Genomic DNA, 17,240 nt, shown 5'->3' on the forward strand with positions numbered 1-17,240 from the left:
TTACAATCCAGATGTCTGCTGCCAGCAGAGAAACTTTCAATGCATTGAGATAACACTATCCTTAGAGGTGTTTGAAAATGGTGTTCTTTACTCTGAAGTAAGCCCAATGTGTTCAGTAAGGCTGTAAACCTATCCTACTCACCAGAAACAAATACCTTAGTTACCCCAAATGTTGGTGATAAACATCACATTCTTCATTGGATTCTTCATTTGAACAACGAACAGTTACATAAGCAAATATATACAGTTGATGACATATGCAGAGATTTTTTTTAGATCTGTGAATGGTTTCCATTTTGCAGGAAACAATGGCTTCTTCATAAGTTGCTGTTTTTGACATACGTGAACCATACATGTCAGAAGGTAACCTGCAGTTTTTTAAATAAAAGTTAAATGCTTCAGAGACTTCCCAACTGGCCATAGGGCCCTGCATCAGAAGATCTGTGAATTCCTGTGCTGTGATATGAACAACCCTCAGCTTTCTGAGTTCACTGTTGCATTATTGGAAACAAATTCGCTTCCCAGATCCCATCCCTTATTGCCCACCTTGAGAATGGCCTGGAATAATGATTCTGCAGACATAAAAGAATGGTGAATGCAAAAGTAACAAGAGATTACTTAGTGCAGTAATCTAAAATTATTTTATTAAATTTTATATTTATGGAAGTAGTTTCCAGAAGCTCCCAGTCATGGACTACTCGTCTGTGCCAGGTGCTGCTGTGACATGACTTGCCTCCCAAGAACTTTCAATCCCAGAGGTAGATGAGAGGCTACTAACACCATATTGTCAGAACAGGAAGTGGAGAATGCTCTCCAAGCACCACTACTTAATTATGTGTAATACTGCAAACGTGTTAGGTATCCTGCAACATATTATATAGGACAATCCCCAGTACCGATACAGGAGTCACTTCCTAACTGCCACCATGCAGAACATCTGGAGCTTAGATATTACTCAGATTTCAAGGACAGTTCAGGGCAGAGTATCCAATGAACCATGCACAAGTATCCTTGCACTGAAAAGTGCAAAGTCAATTGCCAAGGCTGATTATCAGTTTTGAACACATTCACTGAAGCATACAATACACAAAGATTTTCAATCACATGCATGGTCAGAGGCACGATTTTGTCCCACACAAAATCATGGACAATGGCAGATGTGCCCACAATGGCTGGAACACAGATGAACATGAGGGTGATATACAGGTCCAGCCTTGTTATACATGGATTTTTTATACACGAATTTAACTCAACACGAATGGCCCCTGCAAATGAGAAGGGATGTGCTGATCCCTGGAGAAGGGGAAAAATGCATCCCTTTAAAATCAGTTTAACAAACTGAACACTCCTTTAACAATAGCTTCCTTAATGAGAGAGAGAGAGAGAGAGAGAGAGAGAGAGAGAGAGAAGGCAGCTGGCTGACAATCCATCAATCCTTCTCTCTCCAGGCGACCCCTCCCTTCCCCCTGAGCATGTGAAAAAAGGTGATCACTTTGCATTGGTGAAGGGAGGGGCTGAGTGAAGCTCCTTTCTAAGCTCTTGAAGGAGGACTGATTGATGGATTGTCGTCTTAATGACTCTTATCTTACATCACAAAGGTCAGCAAGGCTGTTTTTCAATCACTGGAGCTAGGAACTTTGTTTTTTAAATGGATTTGCTATAGTGTGTTTTTTGCCATCCATGTGAGTGCTTGGAACCCACAGGAATAACAAGGCTCAACCTGTAGTTGCAGTCATACATGCAGCCACAAGCACACAGACTCAAAACACATCCCCTCTACAGTTACACTTCCTTGCCTTCAGGGGTTGATTCTGTCATTGTTTTTCTGCTGAGCAGCACCATCTGCAGATGACAAGGGGAGCAGTTTGTGCTCCAACACAGGTTAGAGTCGGGTGGCACTCTGCCTTGGCAGTGAGCATAGCTGGGGAGAGGGCTTTGGTGGTAGAGACAATTCCTCCAAGAAGGTGAGTGCAGGATTGTGCAGGCCTGCTCTGGCTTTAGCATGAGGAGACAAATCACTCTGTTTCTCTTGGCTACCTGAACGGTGGCCAGTACAGCACAGTGTGGCTCTGGTGATGAGACTATCCATGGGTTGCAGGGAGTGGAGCCAATATGGTAGGAAGTCCCAGCTCTGAAGCCATCCGGGCAGCCAACTGGGGCTGCGTGACTGCATGATGTTGATAAGGACCACACATGCCAAAAGGCTCAGGAAAGGGGCTCCGACACCCACCAGGACCTGCCAGCCTGCCATGGAGAGTCCAAAAACCAGAGATGGAAACAGCAGAAAGCAGATGATCAGGTAGAGGATAGCAAACCAGCGGTACTTGGCTGTGTGCTCACCAAGTGCTTTGGCCATGTGGATGGGCAGGCGAGTGCAAGGCAGAGGATACCACAGCAAGATTCCAGAGATGTTGAAGAAAAAATGACACAGTGCAATCTGGGGAGAGAAACAAGAAATGTAGCAAACATCTGAGAGACCGGAAAGCTGGTCGTACATCAGGTGAAACTGGAATCAGGTATGTCAAAGAATATGGCTTCCCCTGAGTTCTTCTTAATGCCTCTCCACTCTAACCTGTGGTCTTCAATGCAATAACCTGAGCCTTCCAAGAGAGATGCAGCTGGTGGCATTGACAAAGGATTATCAAAACTGGAAAATTGGGGCTGCATGACGGCACCATGCCAGAGGTGTCCTTGGGGTGAGTGCCACCTGGTGTGGAGAAGCTTGGCATTCCAGAAATTTGGGGGTGATATTATTATTATTATTATTATTATTATTATTATTATTATTAAACAGTATTTATATACCGCTTTTCAACAAAAAGTTCCCAAAGCGGTTTACAGAAAAAAATCAAATAACTAGTGGCTCCCTGTCCCAAAAGGGCTCACAATCTAAAAAGATGCAACACCAGCAGACAGCCACTAGAAAAGACAGTGCTGGGGTGAGGTGAGCCAGTTACTCTCCCCCTGCTAAATAAAAGAGGAGCACCCCCTTGAAATAAACACATGGCCTCCAACATTCTGGTCTAGTGCATTCCTTTAAATGCAAAAAGTCCATCTCAAAACCACTGATGATCTTCAGCCAGCTCCCAGCCCAGTCACTGTGTTCTTGTCAGTGAGGAACAAAAACATGATTGTTGGCAAGAACATGAGGTGGTTGGACCCGGAGCAGGCCAAAGATTGCAGAACAGAGGCTTGGGCAGTGTGGTGTCACCCCTTCAGAGGATGACACCTGGTGTGGCCTGCACCCCATTGTGACACTACTGCACCACATTACCCCAGTTCAACAAAGTAGGAGAGGGCACCTGCTCACCTGAAAAGCACTGGCCAGTTTGTCTCCTGGACTAGCCAAGGCAGCTAGAATAGCTGTGGTTGTAGTTCCAATGTTGGAACCCAGGGTGAGTGGATATGCACGCTCCAAGCTAATCACCCCAAGGCCTGTCCCATGGAGAGAAAGGGAGAGAACAGTAAGCAAAACAGCTCCTTCCATTCCCACAACACACACCCAAGATACATGCAGTGGGGAATATTCCTTCTCAAAGCCTTGAAGCTTGTGCCATCCAGTCACAACCTCTTCAGACATATGCTACTGTTATGAGGTTGTCTATCTACACTGCATGTCACCATCATTCACCTTTATTATTCAGCCATTGCTATTATCGCAGTGTTCCAAGTTAAACTGAGTTTTCAGATGCGGATCTTTCATATGTCCTGGATTATTCACACACGCACAGGAACCTCGTTCCCCCCATCTGGTAGAATAGGAAGTATGGGACTAACAGGCATTGTTGTCAGGTCTGGCAACTTGATTCCTCCTCCAAAGCATATGGAATACAAATCTGGTCATTTATTTTTATTTTGTGTGTGCACACACAGACACTCAAACATGTCTTCTATCTTGTCCTTACTCCTCCACAAGTCCACCATGGGTATTTGGGTCCCCAAGGAAGGGACTTAATTAACATGTTGACTTACCAATGAGTGGGGTGATTGCTGAAGTGAAGACTGAGCTGCTCTGGAGGACAAAGGTCATTCCAGCACCAACAAGCATGGCAAAGTAACCAGTGGCCCAGCCAAAAGGGGATGGCAGATCTGCCAAAACCAGTCCCAATATTAGATAGAAGACGAGGGTAAAACAGGCTTCCTCACATAGACTCAGCCATGAGAACTCAATTGGTGCTCTTGTAGAGGCCCACTAGAATCCAAGTCCTTGGCCTGTCATTATTGAGGAAATGACTCCTTTCTAGCACTGGCTTTAGTCAACTCACCTGTGTTGATGACCTTCTGGATGACTCTGGCCACCTGGCCTTTGAGCACAGTGTTGAGTAGTTTGACCAGCATGATAAGGCAGGTGCACAGCACAACCAGTGAGCCAGCCAGCAACATGAGGCCCACGGCCAAATCTGGCAGAGAGGAGTCCACAAACAGATGATTGCCTGGGGGAGAAGGAACATGGATCAATGCAAGGAGTAGAGAATGCCTTGGCACCAGCCCTCTTGCCCATTCGAACAAATCTTGCCCTTCCAGCCCTGACCTATGAATCTCCCTAGTTGCCCTCAAAGGAGTGGCACGTTTATAGTTGCCATTTCTGGCAGGGCCCTGCCACCTGGAGGTTGGCAGTTCTTACATTTCCGTTGCACTTGGCTGCTGAGGTTCCCAGTACTTCCCAGGCTACATGGGGCAAGTGAGCTGCAGTTCAGCAATTTTCCTCTCGTTCCTGTGGAATGAATCTGAAGAGAAAGGCAAGAGAGATTAGGGGCTTTCTACCACTACCACGTGTTTTGGGGGTATGGGTGAGAAGAAGGAGTCATCTATTCTGAGACAGAAAACAATCCTGTGCTTCCGCTATTCCAGTAGGGTTCTCTGTTTAGCTGTAGTAAAGCCATTTTGGCTATTCCATCTCATAAGGTATGACTTTTGTTTACTCTGACATTTCTTGCAGGCAAAATAAAGTGGTTGCCAAAATGTTAGTTCCAGCATCCTTGCTTTGTAATACTTCAACAACCCTCCAGATAAGATGTTAGAACATCCTTAAAATGCTATCTCCCTTACCCTAATTAGACTGATCTTTAACTGTCATTTTTTTGGTTCCTAGCAAAACTACTACTACTGCTACTGCTAAGAGCAATGTGTAATACTCATGTCCTGTCATCTTGTCCTAATCTCAGCACAGAACTGAATTTGAGTATCGAATTTGAGCATCAAATAGCAATCACAGAAAAGACAGACACTATGATTGGCCCAACATGCCATGGACCAGGAAACATCTCAGGTCACTATATAATGTGACCTTTACTCTTTACTCTTTACTCTTAACTCTTTACTCTTTAACTCTTAACTCTTAACTCTTTACTCAGCGCGTGGTCGGTCTGTGGAACTCCTTGCCACAGGATGTGGTGCTGGCGTCTAGCCTAGACGCCTTTAAAAGGGGATTGGACGAGTTTCTGGAGGAAAAATCCATTATGGGGTACAAGCCATGATGTGTATGCACAACCTCCTGATTTTAGGAATGGGTTAAGTCAGAATGCCAGATGTAGGGGAGAGCACCAGGATGAGGTCTCTTGTTATCTGGTGTGCTCCCTGGGGCATTTGGTGGGCCGCTGTGAGATAGAGGAAGCTGGACTAGATGGGCCTATGGCCTGATCCAGTGGGGCTGTTCTTATGTTCTTATGTTCTTAATGTATTATTTGAAAAGTGAGTGAGCATTTTAAACTGGGTGGGAGTGGTGTGAACACATGTGAAACAAGAGTGCAGTCAGGCAGTATTTCAAGTACAGTCACAAGCACAATAGATAAAGCAATTTCTCTGGGTACTGAGGCAGGAACAGGGATTACCTTTAGTCCAGCCCTGTGAAAGAAAGGACTAAGATGGCCATGGAAAGTAAGAAATGCTGTGGATGAGTGTTCTTATGAGAAATCTGGGTTAATTACAATGATATTTTACGTGTTGTTTTTTTAAACAATTCAGCCTCTTTATTTGAACTTTATTCATATTAAAATGCTAAAATAACTCTAGTTATTCGACAGTGTGGTGAGGCAGCAGGCAAGTGCAGCATCTTTGTTCAAATCAGGTCAGATCAAGTCAAATTTCTTGATAAGAGTTCATCAATTTCTTGTTGGAATCTCCCTTTGTGATTTCATTGTAAAATGTGTGTTGGCAACCTTCAGTCTCGAAAGACTATGGTATCGTGCTCTGAAAAGTGGTTCTGGAACAGCGTCTAGTGTGGCTGAAAAGGCCAATTTGGGAGTGACAATCCCTTCCACACTGGGAACAAGTGTAGTCTGACCCTGGTCTGTCTCCCTGGCTACGGGCCTTCCTTCTTTGCCTCTTTGCCTCAGACTGTTGGCCAAGTGTCTCTTCAAACTGGGAAAGGCCATGCTGCACAGCCTGCCTCCAAGCGGGCCGCTCAGAGGCCAGGGTTTCCCACTTGTTGAGGTCCACTCCTAAGGCCTTCAGATCCCTCTTGCAGATGTAAAATACTGTAAAATCATTGTAAAATAATTGTAAAATACTGTAATGCCTTTCAGTTTTTTTTTTTACAACAAATCAATTAAAAAGGGATATTTACTTGGATTTCTGACATATTTTGTTACTCAACACTCACGGATTCCCTGCCCCCGTTCCCACAATTTCTTCCATGACTATTTGTCCCTTACCTGTGGGACTGATGCTTCACACCACACCCGGATCAGACTCTTATTGTGTAAGCTCTCATCACCTGTGGCAATGCCTGTGATCACTGACTTATCCAGCTATGGGAAACAAGTGAAAGAAATATGGAAACATTGGCAGGGATGGGAGATGAAGATCCCAAAGCCTCTTGCAAGGAGAGGAGAAGGACCAGACCCCTGGGCTACAGTTTCAGAGATTTCAAATTCCCTAGACAAGCAAACCAGCAAATACAATATTGCCATGAAGTTCTGAATCAAGTTAAATCCTAAGGGACCTGGATGTATCACCTACCTCCATCATCATCACTCAGGTGTAAAAGCACAAAATGTTTCCCCTTATATGAGATGTGATGGTTATATTTCCCCTGAAGGAAAAGAGTTTTTAATGCGCCTCGGTACCCAGAAACAGAACCACTGAGAGGAATTTTATCAGAAGGTACAAAGGGCCCCTTCCCTTCTCCCTTCAAGTGGGAATTTGACTCCCAGCCCCCCTTTTTGATCGTGGGCCCAGCTACAATGTACCCCCTGCACCCCCAGAGGCCCAGAAAAGCAGGTAAGTAGGCAAAATTTGATTCCCTGCTTGGTGCTTGCCTATAAGAACCCAGGCAGTACTTTGAATTTCGGGACAAAGACTTCAAACAATCAGCCAGTAGCAAAAGCTTGGGAAGTCCAAAAAAGTCTGTCATATACTTTCACTGTTATTGTAGGATCTCCCAAGCCCTGATTAGCTCCTAGTCTTTTGATTGGCTCAGAGCCCTTTGCAAACTGTTCTGGGTTTGTAACAGTCCAGGTAACATTCAGTTGAAGACCTGCAGCAAGTAAAGCAGGATTTCTGTGTCTTGCCATTTCCCCATCCATGGCTTCCCAACTCCTGCCTTTGCTTTACCACTGAACTGCCTTGTGGATATCAACTCCTTTACTTGAGCCAAAGAACTGGCCCGAGGCTGAAGTTTATTGAATGGACTCCATGGACTTGCTAGACTGCAACTCTTTGGACAGACACAGTGGCCAGTCTCCAGACACTTCCCAACTAGAGAGGCCCGTAAAGTGAAATGGAAAGTGGGGAGGGACACATAGCCAGCATGGGGAGATAGTGCCAAGTTGTTTCACTCACAGTAGGGACTAGAGAGGCCCCCCTTGACTGGTCAGAAACACCTACCTGGATAATAAGACCAGTGAAGGGCTCTGTGATGACCTTTAGCAGCTCTGGAGCATCCTGTCCACTTTGGAAGTTGAAGGTTGCCACAGCAACCTTGGTGATACGGTGCAGGTAACCACTGGCCACCTCAAGGGGCAGCAAAACCAGCACTGACAACCAGTTGAAGCAGTCATGGACAGTGGCACCCGCAAAAGCTCTGCCGGTAGAAAAGCCATTGTTGGCATGAGGTACAGGCAGCATGGCGCAGTGAAAAGAAGAGGGATGGGCCCCAGTTGGGCAGTCACCCAAAGCACTAACTATCCTATCAGTTATCACAGCCTTGCCATAGGATTTCCTTCTGCATTGCCAAATTTATCTTTCTTCCACTCCCAAGTCTGTCCATCTGTTTTGCCCCCAAGGTGCCAATTATTCCTTGCTACAGTGTGTTTGTTACTCACTGTTCCAAATAATGTCTGTAGCTCCCAGCTGCTTCAGTTACCTGCTGACGTGCCTCACAGCTCTCCTATCCCGGATCTGCACCTACCTCTGCAGTCTGCAAACTGACCTTCTTGTTAAAATACAGATTTAGGTTATCCCACTTCTCTCCCCCCCCCCCACCTCCACATGTCCTCAATAATACTCACCGCTTGAATTCATTTCTGTCACCAGCCTGCATGAGTGCCACAATGGTGTTGGTGACGGAGGTGCCAATGTTGGAGCCCATGATGATGGGGATGGCAGAACTGACCTCCAGCACTGGGAAGGAAAGTGCAAGGAGTGTGCTCTATGGAGTGGTGCTCTGGCTTCCTTGCCAGGATAGGGCACCAATAACAGAGTGAGGGTTCAAGTAAATACCCTACACTTGGTGCCCCAAACTTGGGGTCTTATTTCTTCCTTCCTAACTGTGCAGCCCTCTACCACTGCAGTGTCCTGCCATAGCTTGGGATGCTGAAAGGCAGCACATCTCTTGGCTTAGGCTCTCCAATGACCACATCATCACTGAGCGCTGATAAGCACAGGCCGCAGTAGGCAAGCTCTGTTGGTCTCTGTAGGAGGAGAGCAGAGAACCATGACAGGCAGGGAGACACAGAGCCAGGGAGAGAGAGGGAGGAGGAGAAGGCAAGGAGGAGGAACTGGACACGGGAGATGAGCCAAAATAGGGGTATGGTCTGGGCCTGAGCAAGGAGAGAGAGAACAGCAGAAGATGAGGGGGCAGGTGGGGGTGGTGGAAGAACTGTGGAAATGTTGGGAGCAAGTCAGAAAACAAGGGTGCAACCTAGAGAACCGAAAGAGATCAAGGTGATAAGGACCAAACCAGAAAGGCACATCCCCTGCTGCCACCTGAAACCGTGACTTATTTCCTGGACTTTGCAGCCCTGTGACCCAGCTGCAAACCCTGCTGGGGGCACCTCCATAAACCCCAAACTAGCTTCTTGTTTTGATTTCTATCTATAGCACAGTGGGAAGGAAGCCCAGGTAGGCAGGAGAGACGACAACCAAAGGGGAAACCAGAGGGAGGATTTGGGGGGCCCTGAGAGACCCCCATAAATAAATCCCTCCTATGCAGCAACCTCTTGTGATGAGTTGTTTTCCTCTGTCAGGGGATCCCATGTTAACCTGTCCTTCCCTAATCCTGCAATGTGAAATTACCCCCATGGGAGGAGGCAGAGCGAGGGGGTATGTTACACCAACCCCACAAATGTCTGAAGTGGGCACTCAGATTTCATCAGCCCCTCATTTCTAGTTAATTTTTATTATCATGTCAAAGTATCAAAATACTGCAGATTCCAAAAGCATCTAGTGATACTGGGGAAGGCATCCAGCCTGTTTCCCCCTTTCTCCGTGAAACTGCAAGGCTTCCAAAAATATTCCATCTGTTCTACTTTTAGCCCCACTTCTTCCCGTCAGCATCACTTACATCCTGAGGAGACCATGCTGACAATGATGGAGGTGGAGGTGCTGGAGCTCTGAACCAGAACAGTGACCAGGATTCCAACCACCAGACCTGCCACTGGATTGGAGAGGATAGCATTGTCCTTGAAAATGTCTCCTGCTACTTTACCTGGAAAAGAAGCAAGACCTAGAGAGCTAGGCTTATGCACAGAGTCACTGTGAGACCTACATGAATCCAAACTTGCTCACAGAGCAAGTTCAAGGCCCATAGTTCTAGTTGCACACAGAATATCTACATAGAACACTTCTGCCTATGATCAAGACAGGAAGGAGACAGGTGGAAAGGGAAAGCTCAGGAAGGCCTGATGCAGAATTATTTGTCCAAGGATGATTCCCAGGACTCTTTGGAACCATGGAGGGGTTGTTAGGCTGCCACCTGTAGATGCTGAGCTGGGAACACAAAGCAACAAGATAGCTGATATGAGGATTGTGTATGGAATGGACATGTTCTTCTAAGCAACATAAAATTGTTCTTGTTCCACTAGGAAATGTGTTGGGAATCGCTGCTACAGAATAATTTCGCCTGTGAAGTGGAAGGACAAAGCAAGTCAGAAATGCCTGCAGAATGCTTGCTGTTTGGAAGTCATCTTCTATCTAGTTCCATTTGTAAACTGAATGGCTTGTTTTGCACATAAAAGCTTGAGTGTTCTGGGCTCCTCATCAGATATCTCACATCTGTAGGAAAGGGGCCTTCATAAACTGTCCTTTGCGGAAGTGATGAGAAAGATCTTCCCCCCTGTTTCTGCTCTTGACCTTGGTCTCTTTCGGAGCAGCTTAAACCCAGCAGGACCCACACCAACTACAGTGAGAGGCAGGAGGTGGAAGCAATAAGATCAGTGGCATCATTAGGGGGGTGCGGGGGGTGCGGGCCGCACCGGGTGACGTGCCCGGGGGTGACGTGCTAAAACCACACCGTTAGGAGCTACCGCATCGTGCCATACACCGGTGGATGTGGAATGCCCAGCGGAACACAATGCAAAAAACCTCCTTTCCTTCAAAAGTTATGGCCAAAAAACCAGAAGGAAAAAATGCATGGAGCCCTATGGAAAGTGAAAGTGAGCCGTAGCGCGCGTTTGCTCGCAAGTAGGCGAACATGCCTTAGTGCATTGGAAAGGGCAGGCTGAGAGGAATCCAACTCAGAATGGTCCTAATCCAATGAATGCAGCCCCCAAAAACACCAGAGGAGGAGGTCCCTCCCCCCCAGCTGTGAGTGTATGGAGCCCTATGAGAAGTGAAGCAGCCTAACAGTCATGTTTACTCACGAGTAGGCAGACATGTCTTGGCTGGTGGTCAGGCCAGGCAAAGGGGAATGTGAGGACACCAGAATGGTCCTGATCCAATGGAACTGGAGCACAACAAAAGCCCCAGAAGGCAGCCTCCCCCCCCTCACTAGAAAGGACCAACAAAGAGGCTTGAACTGGTAAGGGGAATGTTTTCTATTTTGCACTTGCAGTTTCCCTCACAGCCCAATTCTACCCACACTTTCCTGGGAGTAAGCCCAACTGACTCTAATGGGACTTACTTCTGAGTAGACAGGCATAGGATTGGGCTCTCAGACTTGTAAAGCCAGGTGGGTCTTTGTATTGATGTGCTTGAAATAGAAGGACTTTCAACTCAGCACTGGGAGGGCTGAAGATCTCACTGATTCTTTGGGGGGGGGGGTTATTGCAGGCAGACTACAGAGAAAACTCATTTGGTGGAACAGGGCTGGCTCCCCCTTATTTAATTATTTCTTTCATTTTAATTTAACTATTTATAATTATTTATTTTAATTTGCTTGTTGATGTCACTTCTGGCCATGACATCACTTCCAGTGGGTACTGGACAGACTGTCATTCTAAAAAGTGGGTCCAGGTGATAAAAGTATGAGAACTGCTGCAATAAGGTGTTAGTTGACACGGGTGTGTGTGTGTGTGTGTGTGTGTGTGTGTGTGTGTGTGTGTGTGTCCCTACAAGTTTTCGAAATCACTAAAATCAGAATTTGGAGGAAAAAGACCATCATGTTATATATCAATCAATGTGCAATTTCATGCAGAATGCAATGAAACAAACCACATTGAAAGATCTGTGTTCTATCAAAAAGTACAGCCAAAAAACCAGTGGGGGCGGAGCGAAGGTACATCACCACGCCCACCACCTGGGGTGTTGCCCCGCCCACTGCATGGGGTGATGCGCAGGCCTCCTGTACCGGGTGACGCGAATCCTAGTGACACCACAATAAGATAAAGGGGAAGGGGAAGCCTTGTGGTTTCCTCCCTAGTGACCTTGCAGAGCAGGTGAGCAAGTAGGCATACATACATCATGATCCTCACCTCCTGCCAACTGGAAGGCAGAGCTCAACACATCGAGGGAGCACACAAAGAGGTACAAAAAGCCAAGCATCAAGGGTACCTTGAGAAGAGAGGTGAGGATGGATTTGGTTCTTGTGCATCTGTCAAGTGCTACAAGGGAACAACAGACATTAAACATCAGCCTACCCTGCCTGGACCATACAAATACCCCTCACCCTGTGCTGTATTCCCTCTTTTATCTACATAGACCTTTCTGCTGAATTTTGTAGGGTTCTGCAAAAGCCCAGAAGAAGTTGTGCTAGTAATACAATTTACAAAGTTGAGGAAGAAAGTAACTGCAGAGTCAAATGGCAAGTAACTAGGCCTGATCTAGCAGGGCTCATATCTTAAAAGCAAAGGCACAAGTTGACCACCAGGTCAGCTTGTGCCCCAACACAGGAAAATGTCCTTTCTTCTGCAAGAGGGTGGGGAGAAGCATTATTCCTTCAGACTGGCACTCCAATTTTTAAAACAAGCCCATTTCTTTTCAGCTCCAGCATCGGTTGCTTAGTAACAATAAAGAACCTGCCAATCATCTTTCTATAAATGCCTCGTGCTTTGCAGCAGGGAAATGGATGGAAGTGGCAACCACAATCCTTCAGCGCCCACGCAGTCAGCATGATGACTTGAGAATAAAAAGGAAGGAAATGCATTCTGACACAGTACGAGCACCTTAACCCTCACCCAAGGGCAGTACAAGAGAGGGGATCAACAGAGTTTTTGAGCGGCTTCCCACAATTCAGTGCCTCATCTGTTTCTCTTAAAGGAGACTACCCTGTGAGAAGTGTTCTTAATGTTTATCCACTGGAAGCAGACTGTGTACGGTTGTTGCTGATACACGGCCTTGATGTTTCAATTCTAGCATGACTGACTCATGACAAACTGGCATTCATGCACACAGTGCTGCTCAGGCATTCTGGCCATTGTTTTTTACTTTCTCAGATGCTCATGTCCTCTGAATATGTAGGGTTTGATGGTGAATTTTAGCACATACACTGGACCAGAGGAGACATCCTAATCAGCTTGACTAGGATAATGGCATATCCATTTAATTTTTTGATGACTGTTATAATCACTCAGTAGCTGACGTTATCCTTTTTCTTTACTATATCCCATTCTGTGCATGCTGTGCTTGTTTATTCAGAAGTAAACCCCACTGAACTCAGTGGGGACCTGCCCCCCAAGTAAGGGTATACAGAAATTCTTCCTTAAAAGATTAAATGAACATCATTAACATGCTGAGTCACTGAACACACTGACAGCCCAATTCTAAGCTGTGCTGGTGCAGCAGGGCTGCATGGCCTCAGCTGTATCCAGTGCAGCTTTGGAGCAGGCTGGAGGTCTTCTCGGGGTAAGGGGAGATTTTTCCCCTTACACTGAGTAATGCCCCAGTCTGCCCTATGGGGCTACTCAGATCTGTGCCTCCTAAATGCAGTCCCATGCCTGATCTGTCTCTGTTCCACTGTCCTCCTCTCCAAAATGCCCCCTCCCCACCTCTACTCCACCTGCCTACTGCCCCTCCACCACCTGGCACATTTCTTACCTCTGCCAATGAATGATTTGCAGGATGCAGCATTGGCAGGGCATCACAGACCTCCCTGCCATTGCTGCTTGCTCTCTGAGTGCCATGAACATGCATTATGGCATGTTTGAGACACCCTCTGCCAGCAGAGTGATGGCTGCACCGGCAGAGAGCTGGGTTCAGATTGGGCTCTGAGTTGCTGTAAAGTGCAGCAAAATTATCTACGATATAATCAGACACAAAAGTTCTTATAGGAGAGTGTTTGGTCACAGAATCATAACTGCCACTGAAAAAAATGTTCTTGGGCTTAGGTCCAGACCTGAACAGACCTAATGCATGTGGAGGAGCTGTATGTATAAACATTTCCCCTGGTATATTTGCATCAGGGGAGTTTCTCGGGTTTCCGCCTTTGGGTTATTTTATTCCCTTGAACAAATACAGCTAGACATTACTTTAAGCATGTGATTGGGGCTCCTGCTCTTGTTTTCAGTTCAGTAAATAGAAACCAGCTCAGGACTACAGTGTGGGTGGAGAGAGATCTCCCTCTGCCACCAGCAGTCCCGATTCAGATTGTGCATGTGTGCATGCATCTCCCCTAGCTGCTGTTTGCATCAATGGGAGCTTTATTTCCAGGGTGAACAGCAGCTGTGGGGGAGAGAGGGTGATTTAGATCAGGACTGTGGCAGAAGGTTAAATCCCCTCTGCCCACACCACAGTTGTGATCCTTGTGTGGGGAGTTTGACACAGCTGCTATTTACTGAATAAAAACAATGCATGTTAATAATGTTTAGGTTGACCCTCAAGCCTCACTTCTTGATAACTGAGGACAAATCTTTACACAAAGAACTGTCCACATTTGTAAATGTGCACTTTAAATTGCTATTAAGTGCTAACCAGCAAATGAGCTCCTAGGAAACCTTGAGAGTGGGTAACATTTTATTGTAAAGGAAGCTGAAGTCTAAAGGAATGAGTGAACAGGGACAATCCTTAGAAATGATGATTCAGTTGGAGGGTGCTAGCCTTGCGAGGAGGGCTTCCTGCTGCCTGGCATCATTTCATCGACAACTACCAGAAAGTAGGGCCACTGAATAGTGGCACTGGGCCCAGAGCAAGATACCTGATTGCCCCTCTCTTTAAATTTGTTTTGCACTGTATATTTTTTTTGTCATGGCCCGGAACCCCTGGGAGCCCAGGCCCTGGGGATTCCCCCCCCCCCGTCCCCCAATCATCAGGCTTGCCAAAAAGAGACACTTATAGCACACCTCAAGCCAGGTACAGTATTCTATTAATAGCACACCACAAGAATGTTCTTGTGTTCTTATGTTCTTAAGAAGCCTAAGGTGGCCAACACTGCAAACGCACCAACAAGAGGCACTCCTTTATCTTTACTCCAAACTTCTAGAGTAGTTTCAAATGAGCCCCAAAGTCAGTCTAAAGGTGCAGGCATCTCCCCATGGTAGACATGCACATTCTCCCCTGGGGAGGTATGCTTTCTCCCCATGCATCAGGATGTGTGGGAAAGTACATCTCCCCAGGAAGAGAGAGAGAGAGAGAGAGAGAGAGAGAGAGAGAGAGAGAGAGAGAGAGAGAGAGAGCTCCAGGTTTTGAATGAAACACAGAAGCATGACAAGAGGAAGCATGATTCACTTATTCTTCTGAGCTCAAGTTACCCTCATTAAAAAGCTGCATGAGTGTTGTGTGGAGTCTGGAAGGTTGTCATTTTCTCTTCTGGGTGAAATAATCTACGTCTCCAACTTTCAGAAGAGAGTATTTTATTCCTCTGTCTAATGCTGTGCAAAGTCTGGCACCGGCAGGAGGGCTAGTGTGAAAAATCTTTGCCTATTTTGCAGACTGGTAGACTCACACTTTACTGGCTTTCTCCTTGAGTTTTCTGTTTAACCTGACACTGGTTTTGTATTTTAACTGTATATTCTTTGGGGGCAGGCGTTCCCCTCTATGCATGCTGTACCTGTAAGAGTGATGCTCTGGTGCGCTCTCATGTCACAGAATTAAGATGAAGGGGTACTTGTGCTGCAAGGACTCTTTGTAGCTCAAGCCATTTTACTGCTTTCCCACTAACAGTGACATGTCGAATTGTAATGTTCCCTCCATGTGGCAGTAGATTTGGCAAAAAATTTATAGAGCAGTTTATATAGCAAAATTAATTAAGGGCTCCCAATCAAATACAGAAACAGGAGAAACCAGCAAACAGCCACCAGAAAAGATACTATACTGGGGAAAGAGGGATAGTTGCTCTCCTCTGTCCAATGTAAGAGGAGCGCCACTTTAAAAAGTACCTCTTTGCTCAGGTAAAAGAGATTGACACCCCTTTTCTCTTCCTGATTCTCTTGGGGACTGTTGGATGTGGGCCCATGCCTCTCAGAAAAGACAGAATGTCAACACTAACTGTTATCCATACCTGCAGTTCCGGAGCTGCTGTACTGCATTTTTCATTATCAACAGATCTCTGTTAATAACTGAACTATGGGGAAAGTATAGATGGATGAGGACCATCATGCGACCATCCTGTAAACAGTGTGGGAACAATGTGTGATAACCCCATTCTAAGCACCTCATCTGGAATTGTCCTAGGTAGAATTCTGCAAGCAGGATTCTCTAGTCTGGGCAATTGCTGACATTCAGGAAGGTCCTGTACTCATTTCCCTTACCTGGTTTTTGTACCTCATCCAAGAGTGAGTGAGGATTCTGCCATGGCTTGGAAGAACGAGTGTCCAGTTCAAACTTCTCTGAACTTTCTGCCAGTCTCCCAGGGGAACCTGGGCAGTGGTAATCACAGTCAGGATGATTCACAGTACTTACTGTGGGGAACAGATATGCTCTAGTGCCAGGGATCCTCTGAGCTATGGAGAAAAAAATACTGATTACTCACCCATGACCCCTGGGCTTCAGGATACCCTGCTGCAAGAAAAGTACCACTTGACAGAGGGGCTAGTAACACCCCTGAGAACCATACAGTGCCCTAACAAATGCAAGAGGTCCCAATAGGAAGAAATCTATAACCTTCCATTCAGAATGGAGGGCCTCTAGCTGTCTGTGCCATTCAGGATTCCCAAGAACAGACCATCCCCAAACAACAACTTAATGAAGGTCTCCAAACCCATTCTAGGAAAATATGAAGAAGAAAGCTTCTGCCAGTGCCATATTTTTCTCTTCACGTCTAGTGCTACTGTGGTTCTCACACTCACTGTGGCTCAGGCTTTGAGCCCTTCCACTTTAGTGATACACCACAGCAGAATATGACAGCTGCTGAGTGGGCGACACTGTAAGGCAAGGGATCCCCACACCCACTCTTCTGGAGAAATAAAAGATCGAGGTATCCCAATTGTACAGAAAATCACAGAATGCCCAGTTTTCCAGGAGCAAGAGGAAAGACAAGAAGGCACAGCGAAGGACAGAAGGGATAAGTCATCAGGTCAGACACAGCAGCAAAATGCTGAGGTGCCTCCAAAACTGCTGAGTACCTGAGGGGTTCGGGCAGAAAGTATATGGTGGTGCTTGCGAGACTCGTCCTCCTCCTGCAGGTCGACGGCATTGGACTGGGCTTTCTCTCCCATAAGGAAGCATTGTTACCTGCCAATCTGAACAGACATTGGTCATATATATGGGGC

General features: G+C 46.3%; 1 protein-coding gene across 1 annotated transcript; it reads right to left on the minus strand.

Moving 5' to 3' along the window:
• Positions 1 to 1,882: 1,882 nt before the first annotated feature.
• On the minus strand, positions 1,883 to 16,505 carry SLC34A1 (solute carrier family 34 member 1). Its single transcript, XM_066612947.1, has 12 exons — positions 16,502 to 16,505; positions 16,281 to 16,388; positions 12,072 to 12,200; positions 9,725 to 9,868; positions 8,451 to 8,562; positions 7,828 to 8,023; positions 6,654 to 6,749; positions 4,625 to 4,727; positions 4,266 to 4,433; positions 3,973 to 4,089; positions 3,311 to 3,435; positions 1,883 to 2,437 (listed from the first exon to the last, which is right to left on the minus strand). The coding sequence occupies exons 1-12, from the start codon at positions 16,503 to 16,505 to the stop codon at positions 1,883 to 1,885; spliced, it is 1,857 nt and encodes a 618-aa protein (XP_066469044.1).
• Between the last annotated feature and the right edge of the window lie 735 nt (positions 16,506 to 17,240).

This window comes from Tiliqua scincoides, chromosome 2, assembly GCF_035046505.1.
Source record: "Tiliqua scincoides isolate rTilSci1 chromosome 2, rTilSci1.hap2, whole genome shotgun sequence".
NCBI lineage: Eukaryota > Metazoa > Chordata > Lepidosauria > Squamata > Scincidae > Tiliqua > Tiliqua scincoides.